This window comes from Epinephelus fuscoguttatus, linkage group LG23, assembly GCF_011397635.1.
Source record: "Epinephelus fuscoguttatus linkage group LG23, E.fuscoguttatus.final_Chr_v1".
NCBI classification, from domain to species: Eukaryota; Metazoa; Chordata; class Actinopteri; order Perciformes; family Serranidae; genus Epinephelus; species Epinephelus fuscoguttatus.
The window spans coordinates 28,036,111-28,054,139 of record NC_064774.1 but is presented as its reverse complement, the minus strand read 5'-3'; the positions used below and the strand labels follow the sequence as shown (position 1 = coordinate 28,054,139).

Here is an 18,029-nt window from a genome sequence, read left to right as displayed (position 1 = left end):
AGTCATATTCTTTAACTAACTCAGGGCTATTTTAGGCAGAGAAAGAGACTAGAGCTATTCAAATGCTTTGAAAGTGCTGGTTAAAGGGAGATTCATACTTCTGCGTCAAATGGACGCCGTACCTACGCCGTACATATGCCCAGGCATGGGCAGTATTTCTATTACTTGTATTTAAAATACATATTTCAATTACATTTGAGTATTTTGTCATTTGTATTTGATAAGGCTGATAAAAAGCAAACGTAATTTGTAACAAAATACTTTTGAGTGGAGTAATTTTGTATTTAAAATACTCAAAATATTTTCTCCACGATCAAAAACAAAAATAATAGGCTACACATTCTTATAATATTGGATGTAACAATGTTTTTTACTTTTTAAAATTTTTTTGTCTATATGTTTTATTAAACTTGGGCCATTCAATGTGCCCTTCAGTGACCTAGTGGTCTGTTTTACTGGACTGTGCATAACATAAGAAATCGTATGTTGGGATGAGTATGCTACAAATAAATTGCCTCACGTGGGATCAATAAAGTTGTCTGAATCTAAATCTGAATCAATAAATAATATTTTAGGGTAGCCTACATGTCCCTAGCATTTTTTTCTCTTTAAAAGTTGAACACAGGGCTCCAAAGGCTCAAAGTTAAACAGCAAACAAGTGAACTAGCTACAGTAGCTACAGTATCTTGCTGCTGTTTAGCTAGACCGTTGGTGGACAGTTCACAACACAGCTAGACTAGACTTGCCAGGCATGCTGCTCACGTGGATGGACCCACGCTACCAGTAGACTACCTTGCTGCTCACATCTTCCAAGTTCAACAGATTGTCTGTTTTTATCTGAGTGTGACAGATGTCAACTGGCTTGATGTTTTTGGTCAGGGACTTTTTGAGTTATTCATAAAAACATTTGAATCGGTTAGTATAGCGCCACCTATGGACAAATCATGGGCATTCTCTCTGATATAGTTACTCATGGTCTCTAGTTGCAGTATGCAAATTTTGAGCACTTTTGGTCAAGGAATTTTTTAGTTATTCACGAAAAGTTGGACCCACTGACCAACAGACCAACCAACCGACTGACAGAGTGACCTATAGAGCTGCGGGTCGCTACTAAAAAGAAAAAGAAAAAAAGTATTTTCTGTATTTGAAAATACAAAACACATGTATTTTATTTTGGTACATTTATTTGAGGGGTATTTTGTATTTTGTATCAAGATACATTTTGATGTATTTTTGCCCATCTCTGCCTATACCATACCTACGCCCTACCTACACTGTGACCAATGCCATAACCTACACCGTAGCCTACACTGTAGCCTGCACTGTAGTCTGACGTGCACCTCCCTAGAAATGTAACTACACGTTGCAGTGACACAGATCTCCTGTCTATCTTTGTAAGCTGAAACCATTTCCCTCAGTGGAAACGAAGCATTTATTTACTTTTATTTCACAGATAGAAAACAATAAATTGTGAAGACAATAAAGCCTCCACAGAATAACATTTTAAGTCTTGTGTGTGACTTATCCTGGCTTCATATGAGTGGAGGAAACCTCTGCTAGTTGCTAGTGTAATTTATAAAATGTAAAATGCCATAGGTTTGTAACGTTAGCATGTTATAGTTGTTTGGAAAATGCGTTTAGTATAAGACTGTTGTTTTGTCAGTGAACCTTGTGAGCTGGGTTGATCATCCACCCATCCATCTGTCCCATTGTCTGTATGTTTGTCCCATTCTTGTGAACGTGATATCTCAAGAACACCTTGAGGGAATTTCTTCAATTTGGCACAAACGTCCACTTGGACCAGTGGCGATTGCTCTGAGACTGCAAAGGAAGCTCAGCTTCCCCTAAAATGTCAAAAAATAAGTGGTCAAATATGCACTGTTGTGTTTACATTTCATTGACTAAATATGCGCTAGAACGCGTTCAACTTTTTTTCAGAATCAGCTACTTATCACAGGTCACTGACGCGACTTTCTTCTCATTCATTCCTGTAGCGTCACAGTGCATCAAACAGTGTTGAAGCTCAGTGTCCAAAGACTTCAGTGGTGAAGCATAGAGTGGGTTGTTCCACTCCAGCGAAACTAGACAGTCACTGGATAAATGCTCGGTTTTGTCCCACCCATCGGATGCTCAGCGTCTCTGGGGTCTATGGGGCAGTGGGCTGGCCTCAGCTGGCCTGGACACTGGGTTTCTGCATGATGATTGGATGATCCATCTGAGGCTGAATCCCTTTTGATTGACAGCGAAATGAGCGATCAGCGATCTTGAAATATAAACCACCACTGGAGCATTTTTCAAGTTTCATTCCGTTGTTCCACGTTGATCTGGAGACTTCTCCAATCCTCTTAGTGACTTCTTCTTTGTTAAAAACGACTAGTGACAAATCTAGCATCTTTTTCTGGTGTTACTGGAGACTGTACTCGTGTTTGGAGACTCTGACTTCTGTCGCTCTGCAGTTACTGTCCCCAGCAAGCAGCAGGTGCTGCTGTGAGTCCCTCCACCATCCCAAAGCACTCACAGGCGGTCACACTAGCCTTGCACAGCAGCCCCAGAGGGTAGAATTTACGTATAAATAAACAGACACATTTTATGATGTAGGCCGAAAATGAGCTTCCCCTCCTAGAAAGACCAGCAGCCGCCATTGACTTGGACCCAATGCTGAACTGCCTAGATCACTGACTAGGCCAATGTGACCTCACAAAACATGTTTTTTTTTGCCATGACTCAAGAATTCATACACTTACTTTGACCAAATTTGCCACAAATGTCTAATAGGATAAAATAATAAAGTGATGACACTTTATTCAAAAGGTCAAAGGTCAACTTCATTGTGACATCATAATCTTCAGCAAAAACACTTTTCTGGCCATTTTTCAGCATAATATCTCAGGAACAGAAGGGGAGACATACGGTCAGATACTGAATTGATGTGTGTGAGGCATCCATGTTTTCACAGACATGGATTTAAACTGCAAGTGCCACTTGACTGATTTATGGAGCCATACAGTCCTGTGATGATAATTCTAGTCATAAATCTGCAATTTTACCTGCCCAGATTTCCATTTTCCTCATTCTGTTCTGTATGAAAAAGTTACCCCAAAAAGCCCTAAACAAAAGGGCCAAAGGACATGATTGCTTGTAGAAATCATGGACATCAAAATGAACATTTTTCCTTGCTGTTCATGTTCCTGAACATATTGTAAATATATTAAAAACTGCAAGGCCACTAAACCATGCTTTTCACTGACACATTATGTCATCTCCTAGTGGTGTCTGGGCCACCAAACTTGGAGTTAGGGTGAGAGTTAGGGGCTAGGGTTACGCCTAACCTTCACCCTGATACAAACCCTTTTTTAACGTCCCCTCCCTGCATTACTGCAGCATTAGTGCCACAACACATGGCTGTTTTAAGGCAAAACATGATCTCTTCCAAACCAAATGTTTTTTTGTAGCTAAACATAACCACACCTTCACCACATTGTTGCTGAGAAACATTAAGTTTCAACATATCCGCTACAAGACAATGTAAGCCTACAAATGTAAAGTATCTGAGGTCTGCAAAAATGTACAATGCAAACATTGTTTTTCTGAAGTAGAGACAGATGGATGGGAACTGCACTTGCTGCAGCTTTGCTGTGACCTGTCATGTTCTAAACACAATTAAACCTCAGTCTTAATACCATTTAAAAATCTGATTTACCTCACTCTAATGTGTATTCTGTTCTTCATTAGCAGCTACAGCACTGGTTCTCAGACTGTGGTGTACCACTATTGGTATGGGAGCTCTCTCTAGTGGTACACTGGGGAATTGCTAAACTATTTAAAAAAATTTAATTCAATTGATTTAAATATACTGTATATATGATGCTATCAAAAAAAGGATAAAATGAATGTTTTCAATGCAATTGTGGCTCAAAATGGAACTATTAGGAAGAGAAGTTTGGATGAGGAGGAGAATATTTTATAGACAGTATCTTCTGTGGCTGAACAGGGAAGGCCTACGCTACTGTATTTTAACTGTGGTCATAATGTGGTGGGTCTTAGGGAACCAAATATTTTCTGAGGTAACATGTGGTGTACAAAGTTTAAGAACTACTGAGGTAAAAGACAAAGAAAAAAATATATCTCCATCCCTAAAAACATTGGTAATGTAATCTGCCGAAGAGGAAGTCTGAATTTGTCCAGCATATTGAGAAACAGCTTTCAACAACTACCTGTCTGAAGTTTACCATCAAAGGTTTGCCATTTAAGCTAGTTGGTAACTTTTACTGAAGAAAATAACCTTTGTCATATTTACAACTGTCCCCATATTAACAAAGCACTAAATGAGACAGATAATCTGTGGAAGAAAATCATATTGAAGCTGTGCTCAAATAGTCTCTGACAGTTTGTGCTTCACTTCAGACCTTGTTTCAGAGTTATCAGGCCTGATGACTTTCACCGCAGGCCTAACCTCTTCCTGTCAAACAAGTGATGCACTCACTCACTCCTCCACTGCTGAAGACCTCATCTAACCCTTGCTATAAGAGACTGCGGACAGGCTCGTCCTCTATCAAACACCAATTATATACTTTGGTTCTCAAATTTGAGCTCAAAGGCAAGTCAGAGCGAGACAGAGAAAAGAAGACACAGGTTAGAGGTGAAGTGACTGTAACCCACAGCCACCCACACAAAGCACAGCAGCAGGTTAACATGACAAAGCATCAGCTCCACGTTGAGCTGCAGTTCCAGCTGCTTCCTAGATCTGTCAGGTGGCAGTGTAACTAACATTTGGCTCCACTTCTCTCTCTGATGCAGAACTCCTGATGCTTTTTGTTGTCGGATGGAATTATCAGTATACTTTTGACGTAGATGATGGTGATACAACATCACCCAGCCTCTTCCAACATGATAATAATGATCAGTGCTTTTGACACTCATGATCACATACATTTCATGACTGAACTTTAATCTAACAAGCCTCATAATTTTCAACTCAGTTGTGTTCAGAGCACATTGTGCTGTCTCCTCCTACCAAGCAATTGAGGTGTTACTGTTTTTATATGAGTTATAGTATTTCATTCAGCTGTCTTTATATGGTTGAAATAAAAGCTACACTTGAAACTGCACTGTTGCAGACCTCCATCTAACTCATCAAACTCTTAATCATAAGAGAACCGAAACACTCTTTTTACTTGATCTTCATACGTCAAATATCATTACCTTTTAAAAATCTGTTTGGATCCCCATTTCCTTCTACCAAGGTAGCAACAGTTCTTCATGGTGTCCACACAAGTAAACATTACATCATAAAAATAAAACAAATATTTAATTAAAAATCCAATCAAAGGCAAAGAAAAACAGGCAAACTATAAAAACAAAGTACAATAAAACTACTAATGACAATAATTTGATCAATGACAACAAGTACAAAAAATGACCACAAAGACACAGAATGACTACAGAGGGACAAAAAAGACCAGAAATACACAAAAAATTTAGCCATTAAGCTATTTAGCAGAAACAGTTAATAATTGTTTGTGTAATTGTTCACTGTTGCTTGGTAAGAATGCTTTGTTATTTCAACACTGGGTTGTGCTGCTAATGTACTAACTAGGTAACTAGCTAACTAGCGTCTTTAATCTGTCTTGTCGGTCTTTTGTTTTTTCTCTTTTTGAATGACAAATACAGACTACCGCTGCCTGCTGCTATGGTGAGTTATTTCCTCTTACTCAGCTGCAGAGTGTTTGTGCTCGTCAGCTGTTGGCTGCAGTCTTTATGATATGTTTAAATACCACTTTTTGGCTGAGACACCAGAGGTGAGGCAATGCAACGGTCTGCCTTTGTCGCCACTAGTTCTTTGCTGTTGTTTTAAAGTGTCTGGGCTTTAATATTCCTCGAAGGAGTTTGGTTTCCTTTACTTGTTCCACAGGCACTCCCTGCGCAGACAACTTTAGCTGTGGCTTATGTTTAAGTCTGAAATTAGATCCAAACATTTTGTGTTTATAGATTAAGAGCAAACTTGTTATTCCAAGGCCACATTGCAACCAAGTGTAATTACATTTTTCAAAGCACTTGACAATTTCCCCAGGTGATACTAATGGTAAATACAGTGTGGTATCATCTGCATATGAAGGTGCTCTTTGTTGATATAGAACAACAGGAAGATCGAGAATAGCAATGGCCCCAGCCAGTTTCCATGTGGTACACCACATTGTATCTCGTTCACATATGATGCATTTTACTCCCCTGTGGGACTGAAATGTAAGTCAATCAAAAGCATGACACACAGGTACAAATAAGGAAGTGAGTGCACAAGTATTAAAACTCAGCATGAACAAGAATATTGTACATAAGAATATAATATAACTTTGATAACCAGTGTATTAATAATAAAACATCAGTTCCACTTTGAGCTGCAGTTTCAGGTGCTTCCTATCTGGTGGCTGAATAAATAGCATTTGGCTTCACTTCTCTGTCTGGTGCAGGCTGGTGGTTTCTTTTTGATTTTGGACGAAAGGTTACAGCTGCATAGTTCAGGTCGTCTGAGCTCTGAGTCTGTGAATACAAATATTTTCAGTTACTCCTCTCACACAGCTGAGTGTATGAGAAATGAAAAAAAGACAATATCCTTAACTGACAAATGTCTTTTGGGATTTAGCACTAAAATACAAAAATGTTAAATGAAACTTAATAAACTTCACCTCTGTCCATTGTGTATTCTGTTCTTCAGCATGAGCTGAATGACAGAAATGATATGTCTGGTCAGTTTTTTTAACACTGGTTATAAATATTGCTGTTGATACATTTTGTTAAATATGAAGTAACAAGAAATAATGATGTGAAAATATAGTAAATCTACGTAAAATTACCTTAGTGAAGCTTTTTGATTTTAACAGCCAGACAAATGATGACCATAATGAGGAAAATAATCAGACCTCCCAGGATCACACTCGTCAACTTTGTTGTTCCATCAAACTCTTCAACAAGAAAGATTGTTAAATTAGACTTAAACTTTGCTATATTTAAATGGACAAACATGATTGACAGAATTTTTTGTGAAGCAGGAAATATTCAAAATCATGATCATGAATTTCACCAATTTTAAATGTTAGATTGATAGTATTCTATCAAAAAGCCACCTCAATGAAAAGACTTACCTTGAACTTCTACATATGTTGCATCCACAATCAGTGGTTTTTTGCCTATGTAGTAGCCACAGAAATACAGCCCAGAGTCAGACGAATTCACTTGTTTGATTTTGAGAAAAACTGTGGAGATGTTGGAGTTCATTTCAAAGTTTCCATTTTGAAATCCATGGCAGAGTGAAGCAGGCTCACGAGGCTTGTACATGAAGGAGACACAGTGGGGCTGGGATCTCCTGACCACTCTGAACCAAATTATCTGAGTGGGAGAACTTGAAAAGTTGGAGCACAGCAGTGTGACTTCTTCACCCGACTGAACCTCCACAGTCTGAGACTCAGAAAGTGAGACGCAGATCCAGCCTGAAACAGACAGTCAGAATTATTAATCATTTGGCTGACAGGAATGTGATCAGTGTCTTTATATAATCGTATTAACAGTAAGCAATACAGTCAGTGCTGTGAAGTAATTCAATGACAGTACTTACATAAGCTGCACAGAAATAGAAGTGTGACCATGGTGAAGTTCCTCATTGTGTGTTTGATCATGTCAATGCAACGCATCTCAACAACACTGAGCCCGTCCCCCTCACACACTGAAGGTGTGGTTAAAGAAGTTTATCATATGACACAAAGTTAAACCCATGTTATTTGTAAATTTTATATCTCAGTGTGGGGGTGAGTGGTGTGGAGAGTTTGTGGGCTTGCACAGATGCCTATCATGGTGTGAACACCAGTCAGTCATATTCTTTAACTAACTCAGGGCTATTTTAGGCAGAGAAAGAGACTAGAGCTATTCAAATGCTTTGAAAGTGCTGGTTAAAGGGAGATTCATACTTCTGCGTCAAATGGACGCCGTACCTACGCCCTACCTATGCTGTAACCTATACCGTAGCCTACGCCCTACCTACACTGTGACCAATGCCATAACCTACACCGTAGCCTACACTGTAGCCTGCACTGTAGTCTGACGTGCACCTCCCTAGAAATGTAACTACATGTTGCAGTGACACAGATCTCCTGTCTATCTTTGTAAGCTGAAACCATTTCCCTCAGTGGAAACGAAGCATTTATTTACTTTTATTTCACAGATAGAAAGCAATCAATTGTGAAGACAATCAAGCCTCCACAGAATAGCATTTTAAGTCTTGTGTGTGACTTATCCTGGCTTCATATGAGTAGAGGAAACCTCTGCTAGTTGCTAGTGTAATTTATACAATGTAAAATGCCATAGGTTTGTAACGTTAGCATGTTATAGTTGTTTGGAAAATGCGTTTAGTATAAGACTGTTGTTTTGTCAGTGAACCTTGTGAGCTGGGTTGATCATCCACCCATCCATCTGTCCCATTGTCTGTCTGTATGTTTGTCCCATTCTTGTGAACGTGATATCTCAAGAACACCTTGAGGGAATTTCTTCAATTTGGCACAAACGTCCACTTGGACCAGTGGCGATTGCTCTAAGACTGCAAAGGAAGCTCAGCTTCTCCTAAAATGTCAAAAATAAGTGGTCAAATATGCACTGTTGTGTTTACATTTCATTGACTAAATACGCGCTAGAACGCGTTCAACTTTTTTTCAGAATCAGCTACTTATCACAGGTCACTGACGCGACTTTCTTCTCATTCATTCCTGTAGCGTCACAGTGCATCAAACAGTGTTGAAGCTCAGTGTCCAAAGACTTCAGTGGTGAAGCATAGAGTGGGTTGTTCCACTCCAGCGAAACTAGACAGTCACTGGATAAATGCTCGGTTTTGTCCCACCCATCGGATGCTCAGCGTCTCTGGGGGTCTATGGGGCAGTGGGCTGGCCTCAGCTGGCCTGGACACTGGGTTTCTGCATGATGATTGGATGATCCATCTGAGGCTGAATCCCTTTTTGATTGACAGCGAAATGAGCGCATCAGCGATCTTGAAATATAAACCACCACTGGAGCATTTTTCAAGTTTCATTCCGTTGTTCCACGTTGATCTGGAGACTTCTCCAATCCTCTTAGTGACTTCTTCTTTGTTAAAAACGACTAGTGACAAATCTAGCATCTTTTTCTGGTGTTACTGGAGACTGTATTCGTGTTACTGTCCCCAGCAAGCAGCAGGTGCTGCTGTGAGCCCCTCCACCATCCCAAAGCACTCACAGGCGGTCACACTAGCCTTGCACAGCAGCCCCAGAGGGTAGAATTTACGTATAAATAAACAGACACATTTTATGATGTAGGCTGAAAATGAGCTTCCCCTCCTAGAAAGACCAGCAGCCGCCACTGACTTGGACCCAATGCTGAACTGCCTAGATCACTGACTAGGCCAATGTAACCTCACAAAACATGTTTTTTTTTGCCATGACTCAAGAATTCATACACTTACTTTGACCAAATTTGCCACAAATGTCTAATAGGATAAAATAATAAAGTGATGACACTTTATTCAAAAGGTCAAAGGTCAACTTCATTGTGACATCATAATCTTCAGCAAAAACACTTTTCTGGCCATTTTTCAGCATAATATCTCAGGAACAGAAGGGGAGACATACGGTCAGATACTGAATTGATGTGTGTGAGGCATCCATGTTTTCACAGACATGGATTTAAACTGCAAGTGCCACTTGACTGATTTATGGAGCCATACAATCCTGTGATGATAATTCTAGTCATAAATCCGCAATTTTACCTGCCCAGATTTCCATTTTCCTCATTCTGTTCTGTATGAAAAAGTTACCCCAAAAAGCCCTAAACAAAAGGGCCAAAGGACATGATTGCTTGTAGAAATCATGGACATCAAAATGAACATTTTTCCTTGCTGTTCATGTTCCTGAACATATTGTAAATATATTAAAACTGCAAGGCCACTAAACCATGCTTTTCACTGACACATTATGTCATCTTCTAGTGGTGTCTGGGCCACCAAACTTAGGGTGTTAGTTAGGGTGAGAGTTAGGGGTTAGGGTTACGCCTAACCTTCACCCTGATACAAACCTTTTTTTAACATCCCCTTCTTGCATTACTGCGGCATTAGTGCCACAACACATGGCTGTTTTAAGGCAAAACATGATCTCTTCCAAACCAAATGTTTTTTGTAGCTAAACATAACCACACCTTCACCACATTGTTGCTGAGAAACATTAAGTTTCAACATATCCGCTACAAGACAATGTAAGCCTACAAATGTAAAGTATCTGAGGTCTGCAAAAATGTACAATACAAACATTGTTTTTCTGAAGTAGAGACAGATGGATGGGAACTGCACTTGCTGCAGCTTTGCTGTGACCTGTCATGTTCTAAACACAGCCTGATAATAAACTAAACACCACAGATAAGAAGAAAATATCTGTTTTTAATTTTGGGGTGAACTGTCCCTTTAAGTCAGTTCATTGACAGCATGAATAACACAATGTTCCACTCCTCTCTCTCTCTCTCTCTCTCTCTCTCTCTCTCTCTGTTTCTTCTTTCAGGTCATCAGAGTCCAGATTTGGTGAATGAAAGTATTTACAGTCTCACATCAAACCCAGCTGAGTTGGTGAGAAGAAATAAAATAATTCACTGATCACTTACTTGGAGTGATTCCAGCACATTTTAAACCAGAAAACATAAAATGATAAAATTGTCCCTTAATTAAACCTCAGTCTTAATACCATTTAAAAATCTGATTTACCTCACTCTAATGTGTATTCTGTTCTTCATTAGCAGCTACAGCACTGGTTCTCAGACTGTGGTGTACCACTATTGGTATGGGAGCTCTCTCTAGTGGTACACTGGGGAATTGCTAAACTATTTAAAAAAATTGTAATTCAATTGATTTGAATACACTGTATATATGATGCTATCAAAAAAGGATAAAATGAATGTTTTCAATGCAATTGTGGCTCAAAATGGAACTATTAGGAAGAGAAGTTTGGATGAGGAGGAGAATATTTTATAGACAGTATCTTCTGTGGCTGAACAGGGAAGGCCTACGCTACTGTATTTTAACTGTGGTCATAATGTGGTGTGTCTTAGGGAACCAAATATTTTCTGAGGTAACATGTGGTGTACAAAGTTTAAGAACTACTGAGGTAAAAGACAATGAAAAAAACAAAAAAAATATCTCCATCCCTAAAAACATTGGTAATGTAATCTGCCGAAGAGGAAGTCTGAATTTGTCCAGCATATTGAGAAACAGCTTCCAGCGACTACCTGTCTGAAGTTTACCATCTAAAGTTTGCCATTTAAGCTAGTTGGTAACTTTTATTGAAAAAAAATAACCTTTGTCATATTTACAACTGTCCCCATATTAACAAAGCACTAAATGAGACAGATAATCTGTGGAAGAAAATCATATTGAAGCTGTGCTCAAATTGTCTGTGACAGTTTGTGCTTCACTTCAGATGTTGTTTCAGAGTTATCAGGCCTGATGACTTTCATCGCAGGCCTAACCTCTTCCTGTCAAACAAGTGATGCACTCACTCACTCCTCCACTGCTGCAGACCTCATCCAACCCTCGCTATAAGAGACTGCGGACAGGCTCGTCCTCTATCAAACACCAATTATATACTTTGGTTCTCAAATTTGAGCTCAAAGGCAAGTCAGAGCGAGACAGAGAAAAGAAGACACAGGTTAGAGGTGAAGTGACTGTAACCCACAGCCACCCACACAAAGCACAGCAGCAGGTTAACATGACAAAGCATCAGCTCCACGTTGAGCTGCAGTTCCAGCTGCTTCCTAGATCTGTCAGGTGGCAGTGTAACTAACATTTGGCTCCACTTCTCTCTCTGATGCAGAACTCCTGATGCTTTTTGTTGTCGGATGGAATTATCAGTATACTTTTGACGTAGATGATGGTGATACAACATCACCCAGCCTCTTCCAACATGATAATAATGATCAGTGCTTTTGACACTCATGATCACATACATTTCATGACTGAACTTTAATCTAACAAGCCTCATAATTTTCAACTCAGTTGTGTTCAAAGCACATTGTGCTGTCTCCTCCTGCCAAGCAATTGAGGTGTTACTATTTTTATATGAGTTATAGTATTTCATTCAGCTGTCTTTATATGGTTGAAATAAAAGTTACACTTGAAACTGCACTGTTGCAGACCTCCATCTAACTCATCAAACTCTTAATCATAAGAGAACCGAAACACTCTTTTTACTTGGATCCCCATTTCCTTCTACCAAGGTAGCAACAATTCTTCATGGTGTCCACACAAGTAAACATTACATCATAAAATAAAACAAATATTTAATTAAAAATCCAATCAAAGGCAAAGGAAAACAGGCAAAATATAAAAACAAAGTACAATAAAACTACAAATGACAATAATTTGATCAATGACAACAAGTACCCACACAATTTTCAAACATTCATTAAAACATTTGATACAGCTCAAAAATTGACAGTCGCACAACCATGGATGGATTACTGACCAGGTCTACAAGGGAACAGACCCAGGGGCCCAAATGACACTTGAATTAACACATACTGACCAGAAAGAGACTCAAGATGACCACAAAGAGACACAAAAAGACAACAAGGAGACAAAGGCCCACAACAAGCGACAAAACAAACAAAAACACAAAATGACCACAAAGACACAGAATGACCACAGAGGGACAAAAAAAGACCAGAAATACACAAAATGACTCAAAAACACAAATTTCCACAAAGAGGCAGAAAAAAATCACAAAGAGACACAAACATGACTACAAAGAGACAAAATGACTACAGAGAGACACAAAAATGACCAAAGAGGCAGAAAAAAATCACATGAAGACACAAAATGACCTTAAAGTGACAAAGGTCAATGGCAAACCATTCAAGAATTGCATTCCTCTGAACATAACAACACATTGCCTTGCATTAGTTTTGAATACTCCTGTGTGTCGGGGCTCTGAAACACCAAGCTGATGGACTGCTGTTGGTCAGCATTAGGCTGTCAGTGAGCATCTGTTGCCCTAGTTTTGTGGTGTGTCCAGCACCATTGGCACTATCCATCCCTTGTTGCCTGATTTTTGGTCAATTCAGTATGTTAAATAAGCATAGCAGCCAGAAGAGCCCGTCACTGAGAGATATTACTCTGATTGGCAGTTCAGTTCAGTGCATGAGTAGCAAAACAGAAGTGAGGAAAGCAAACAAACAGCTTAAGTCAAGAAGGAGTGAGATCCAAACAAATTTGTTTTTAGCTAAGATTATTTTTTTTAGCCATTAAGCTATTTAGCACAAACAGTTAATAATTGTTTGTGTAATTGTTCACTGTTGCTTGGTAAGAATGCCTTGCTATTTCAACATTGGGTTGTGTTGCTAATGTACTAACTAGCTAACTAGCGTCTTTAATCTGTCTTGTCGGTCTTTTGTTTTATCTCTTTTTGAATGACGAATACAGACTACCGCTGCCTGCTGCTATGGTGAGTTATTTCCTCTTACTCAGCTGCAGAGTGTATGTGCTAGTCAGCTGTTGGCTGCAGTCTTTATGATATGTTTAAATACCACTTTTTGGCTGAGACACCAGAGGTGAGGCAATGCAACGGTCTGCCTTTGTTGCCTCTAGTTCTTTGCCGTTGTTTTAAAATATCTGGGCTTTAATATTCCTCGAAGGAGTTTGGTTTCCTTTACTTGTTCCACAGGCACTCCCTGCGCAGACAACTTTAGCTGTGGCTTATGTTTAAGTCTGAAATTAGATCCAAACATTTTGTGTTTATAGATTAAGAGCAAACTTGTTATTCCAAGGCCACATTGCAACCAAGTGTAATTAACTTTTTCAAAGCACTTGACAATTTCCCCAGGTGATACAAATGGTAAATACAGTGTGGTATCATCTGCATATGAAGGTGCTCTTTGTTGATATAGAACAACAGGAAGATCGAGAATAGCAATGGCCCCAGCCAGTTTCCATGTGGTACACCACATTGTAACTCGTTCACATATGATGCATTTTACTCCCCTGTGGGACTGAAATGTAAGTCAGTCAAAAGCATGACACACAGGTACAAATAAGGAAGTGAGTGCACAAGTATTAAAACTCAGCATGAACAAGAATATTGTACATAAGAATATAATATAACTTTGATAACCAGTGTATTAATAATAAAACATCAGTTCCACTTTGAGCTGCAGTTTCAGGTGCTTCCTATCTGGTGGCTGAATAAATAGCATTTGACTTCACCTCTCTGTCTGGTGCAGGCTGGCGGTTTCTTCTTGATTTTGGACGAAAGGTTACAGCTGCATAGTTCAGGTCGTCTGAGCTCTGTGTCTGTGAATACAAAAATTTTCAGTTACTCCTCTTACACAGCTGCATTCATTGAGACATGAGAAAAAGACCCTATCCTTAACTGACAAATGACTCATAGTGATTGTAGCACTAAAATACAAAAATCTTAAAATGAAAATTATTAAACTTCACCTCCGTCTGTTGTGGATTCTGTTCTTCAACATGAGCTGAATGACAGAAATAAAATGTCAGAAATAAAATGTGGTCAGTTTATTAACATTGGTTATAAATATTGCTGTTGATACATTTTGTTAAATATGAAGTTACAAGAAAGAATGATATGAAAAAATATTAAATCTACGTAAAACTACCTTTGTGAAGCTTTCTGATTTTAACAGCCAGGCAAATGATGACCATAATGAGGAAAATAATCAGACCTCCCAGGATCACACTCGTCAACTTTGTTGTTCCATCAAACTCTTCAACAAGAAAGATTGTTAAATTAGACTTAAACTTTGCTATATTTAAATGGACACAAATGATTGACAGGTTTTTTTTTTGTGAAGCAGGAAATATTCAAAACTGAATCTATCTGATGAATCTACAGTCTAATATTTAAGTCTAGATCATGAATTTCTCCACAGACCAAACTTTACAACAATCTTACCTTGAACCTCTAAATATGTTGCATCCACAATAAGCGGGTTTTTGCTTATGTAGTAGCCACAGAAATACAGCCCAGAGTCAGATGAATTCACTTGTTTGATTTTGAGAAAAACTGTGGAGATGTTGGAGCTCATTTCAAAGTTTCCATTTTGAAATCCATGGCAGAGTGAAGCAGGTTCACGAGGCTTGTACATGAAGGAGACACAGTGGGGCTGGGATCTCCTGACCACTCTGAACCAAATTATCTGAGTGGGAGAACTTGAAAAGTTGGAGCACAGCAGTGTGACTTCTTCACCCGACTGAACCTCCACAGTCTGAGACTCAGAAAGTGAGACGCAGATCCAGCCTGAAACAGACAGACAGAATTATTAATCATTTGGCTGACAGGAATGTGATCAGTGTCTTTATATAATCGTATTAACAGTAAGCAATACAGTCAGTGCTGTGAAGTAATTCAATGACAGTACTTACATAAGCTGCACAGAAATGGAAGTGTGACCATGGTGAAGTTCCTCATTGTGTGTTTGATCATGTCAATGCAATGCGGCTCAACAACACTGAGCCCATCCCCCTCACACACTGAAGGTGTGATTTAAGAAGTTTATCATATGACACAAAGTTAAACCCATGTTATTTGTAAATTTTATATCTCAGTGTGGGGGTGAGTGGTGTGGAGAGTTTGTGGGCTTGCACAGATGCCTATCATGGTGTGAACACCAGTCAGTCATATTCTTTAACTAACTCAGGGCTATTTTAGGCAGAGAAAGAGACTAGAGCTATTCAAATGCTTTGAAAGTGCTGGTTAAAGCGAGATTTATACTTCTGCGTCAAATGGACGCCATACCTACGCCGTACATATGCCCAGGCATGGGCAGTATTTCTATTACTTGTATTTAAAATACATATTTCAATTACATTTGAGTATTTTGTCATTTGTATTTGATAAGGCTGATAAAAAGCAAACGTAATTTGTAACAAAATACTTTTGAGTGGAGTAATTTTGTATTTAAAATACTCAAAATATTTTCTCCACGCATCAAAAAACAAAAATAATAGGCTACACATTCTTATAATATTGGATGTAACAATGTTTTTTACTTTTTAAAATTTTTTTGTCTATATGTTTTATTAAACTTGGGCCATTCAATGTGCCCTTCAGTGACCTAGTGGTCTGTTTTACTGGACTGTGCATAACATAAGAAATCGTATGTTGGGATGAGTATGCTACAAATAAATTGCCTCACGTGGGATCAATAAAGTTGTCTGAATCTAAATCTGAATCAATAAATAATATTTTAGGGTAGCCTACATGTCCCTAGCATTTTTTTCTCTTTAAAAAGTTGAACACAGGGCTCCAAAGGCTCAAAGTTAAACAGCAAACAAGTGAACTAGCTACAGTAGCTACAGTATCTTGCTGCTGTTTAGCTAGACCGTTGGTGGACAGTTCACAGCACAGCTAGACTAGACTTGCCAGGCATGCTGCTCACGTGGATGGACCCACGCTACCAGTAGACTACCTTGCTGCTCACGTCTTCCAAGTTCAACAGATTGTCTGTTTTTATCTGAGTGTGACAGATGTCAACTGGCTTGATGTTTTTGGTCAGGGACTTTTTGAGTTATTCATAAAAACATTTGAATCGGTTAGTATAGCGCCACCTATGGACAAATCATGGGCATTCTCTCTGATATAGTTACTCATGGTCTTTAGTTGCAGTATGCAAATTTTGAGCACTTTTGGTCAAGGAATTTTTTAGTTATTCACGAAAAGTTGGACCCACTGACCAACAGACCAACCAACCGACTGACAGATGACCTATAGAGCTGCGGGTCGCTACTAAAAAGAAAAAGAAAAAAAGTATTTTCTGTATTTGAAAATACAAAATACATGTATTTTATTTTGGTACATTTATTTGAGGGGTATTTTGTATTTTGTATCAAGATACATTTTGATGTATTTTTGCCCATCTCTGCCTATACCATACCTACGCCCTACCTACACTGTGACCAATGCCATAACCTACACCGTAGCCTACACTGTAGCCTGCACTGTAGTCTGACGTGCACCTCCCTAGAAATGTAACTACACGTTGCAGTGACACAGATCTCCTGTCTATCTTTGTAAGCTGAAACCATTTCCCTCAGTGGAAACGAAGCATTTATTTACTTTTATTTCACAGATAGAAAACAATAAATTGTGAAGACAATAAAGCCTCCACAGAATAACATTTTAAGTCTTGTGTGTGACTTATCCTGGCTTCATATGAGTGGAGGAAACCTCTGCTAGTTGCTAGTGTAATTTATACAATGTAAAATGCCATAGGTTTGTAACGTTAGCATGTTGTATTTGTTTGGAAAACGTGTTTAGCATAAGACTGTTGTTTTGTCAGTGAACCTTGTGAGTTGGGTTGATCATCCACCCATCCATCTGTCCCATTGTCCATCTGTATGTGATATGATATGATATCTCAAGAACGCCTTGAGGGGATTTCTTCAAATTGAAATTGAAATAAAATAAACTTAACTAAAAGGCCCAGTGTGTAATAATCAATGTAGTTTGTAGCACATAGCAGAACAAACCTAGAGAAAAACTGAACCTAATATTTATGAATGTGTTAAAATAAGAATTTAAGTGTTTAACTATTAAAATCATTTTGCTTTTAACTACATAGAATAAGTCTTGGCTTTTATTCATACATTCATACACCTGAACCAGCCAGCCAGCCACACACACACACACCACGGTTACCATTGCCATGGTCACACACACCATAGTTGCTGTTGCCATGGTCACACACACCATGGTTAGACTTGAATTAACTTTACATTGGCATTGTTTCCATGGTACCGGCACGTAATTTCAACCCATTACGTGCTGCCACCACGGAGCAAGGTCGTGGTCATTTCACGTATTTCTGTGCGATCAGGGAACTGCACTTGCTGCGGCTTTGCTGTGACCTGTCATGTTCTAAACACAGCCTGCTGAGGTTTCATATGAGGATGTGAAACACTTGACATCTTCTCATACATTAAAAGTCAACAGGAAGTTCAATGGATACAAAACCAT

General features: G+C 38.9%; 1 protein-coding gene and 1 pseudogene across 1 annotated transcript; both read right to left on the bottom strand.

The window, feature by feature from the left end:
* Window positions 1-6,204: 6,204 nt before the first annotated feature.
* LOC125884355 (uncharacterized) lies at window positions 6,205-7,655 on the bottom strand (annotated as a pseudogene).
* Window positions 7,656-14,078: 6,423 nt separating this feature from the next.
* LOC125884494 (uncharacterized) lies at window positions 14,079-15,482 on the bottom strand. Its single transcript, XM_049569572.1, has 5 exons — window positions 15,437-15,482; window positions 14,967-15,311; window positions 14,671-14,778; window positions 14,492-14,526; window positions 14,079-14,341 (listed from the first exon to the last, which is right to left on the bottom strand). The coding sequence occupies exons 1-5, from the start codon at window positions 15,480-15,482 to the stop codon at window positions 14,219-14,221; spliced, it is 657 nt and encodes a 218-aa protein (XP_049425529.1). The 3' UTR covers window positions 14,079-14,218.
* Between the last annotated feature and the right edge of the window lie 2,547 nt (window positions 15,483-18,029).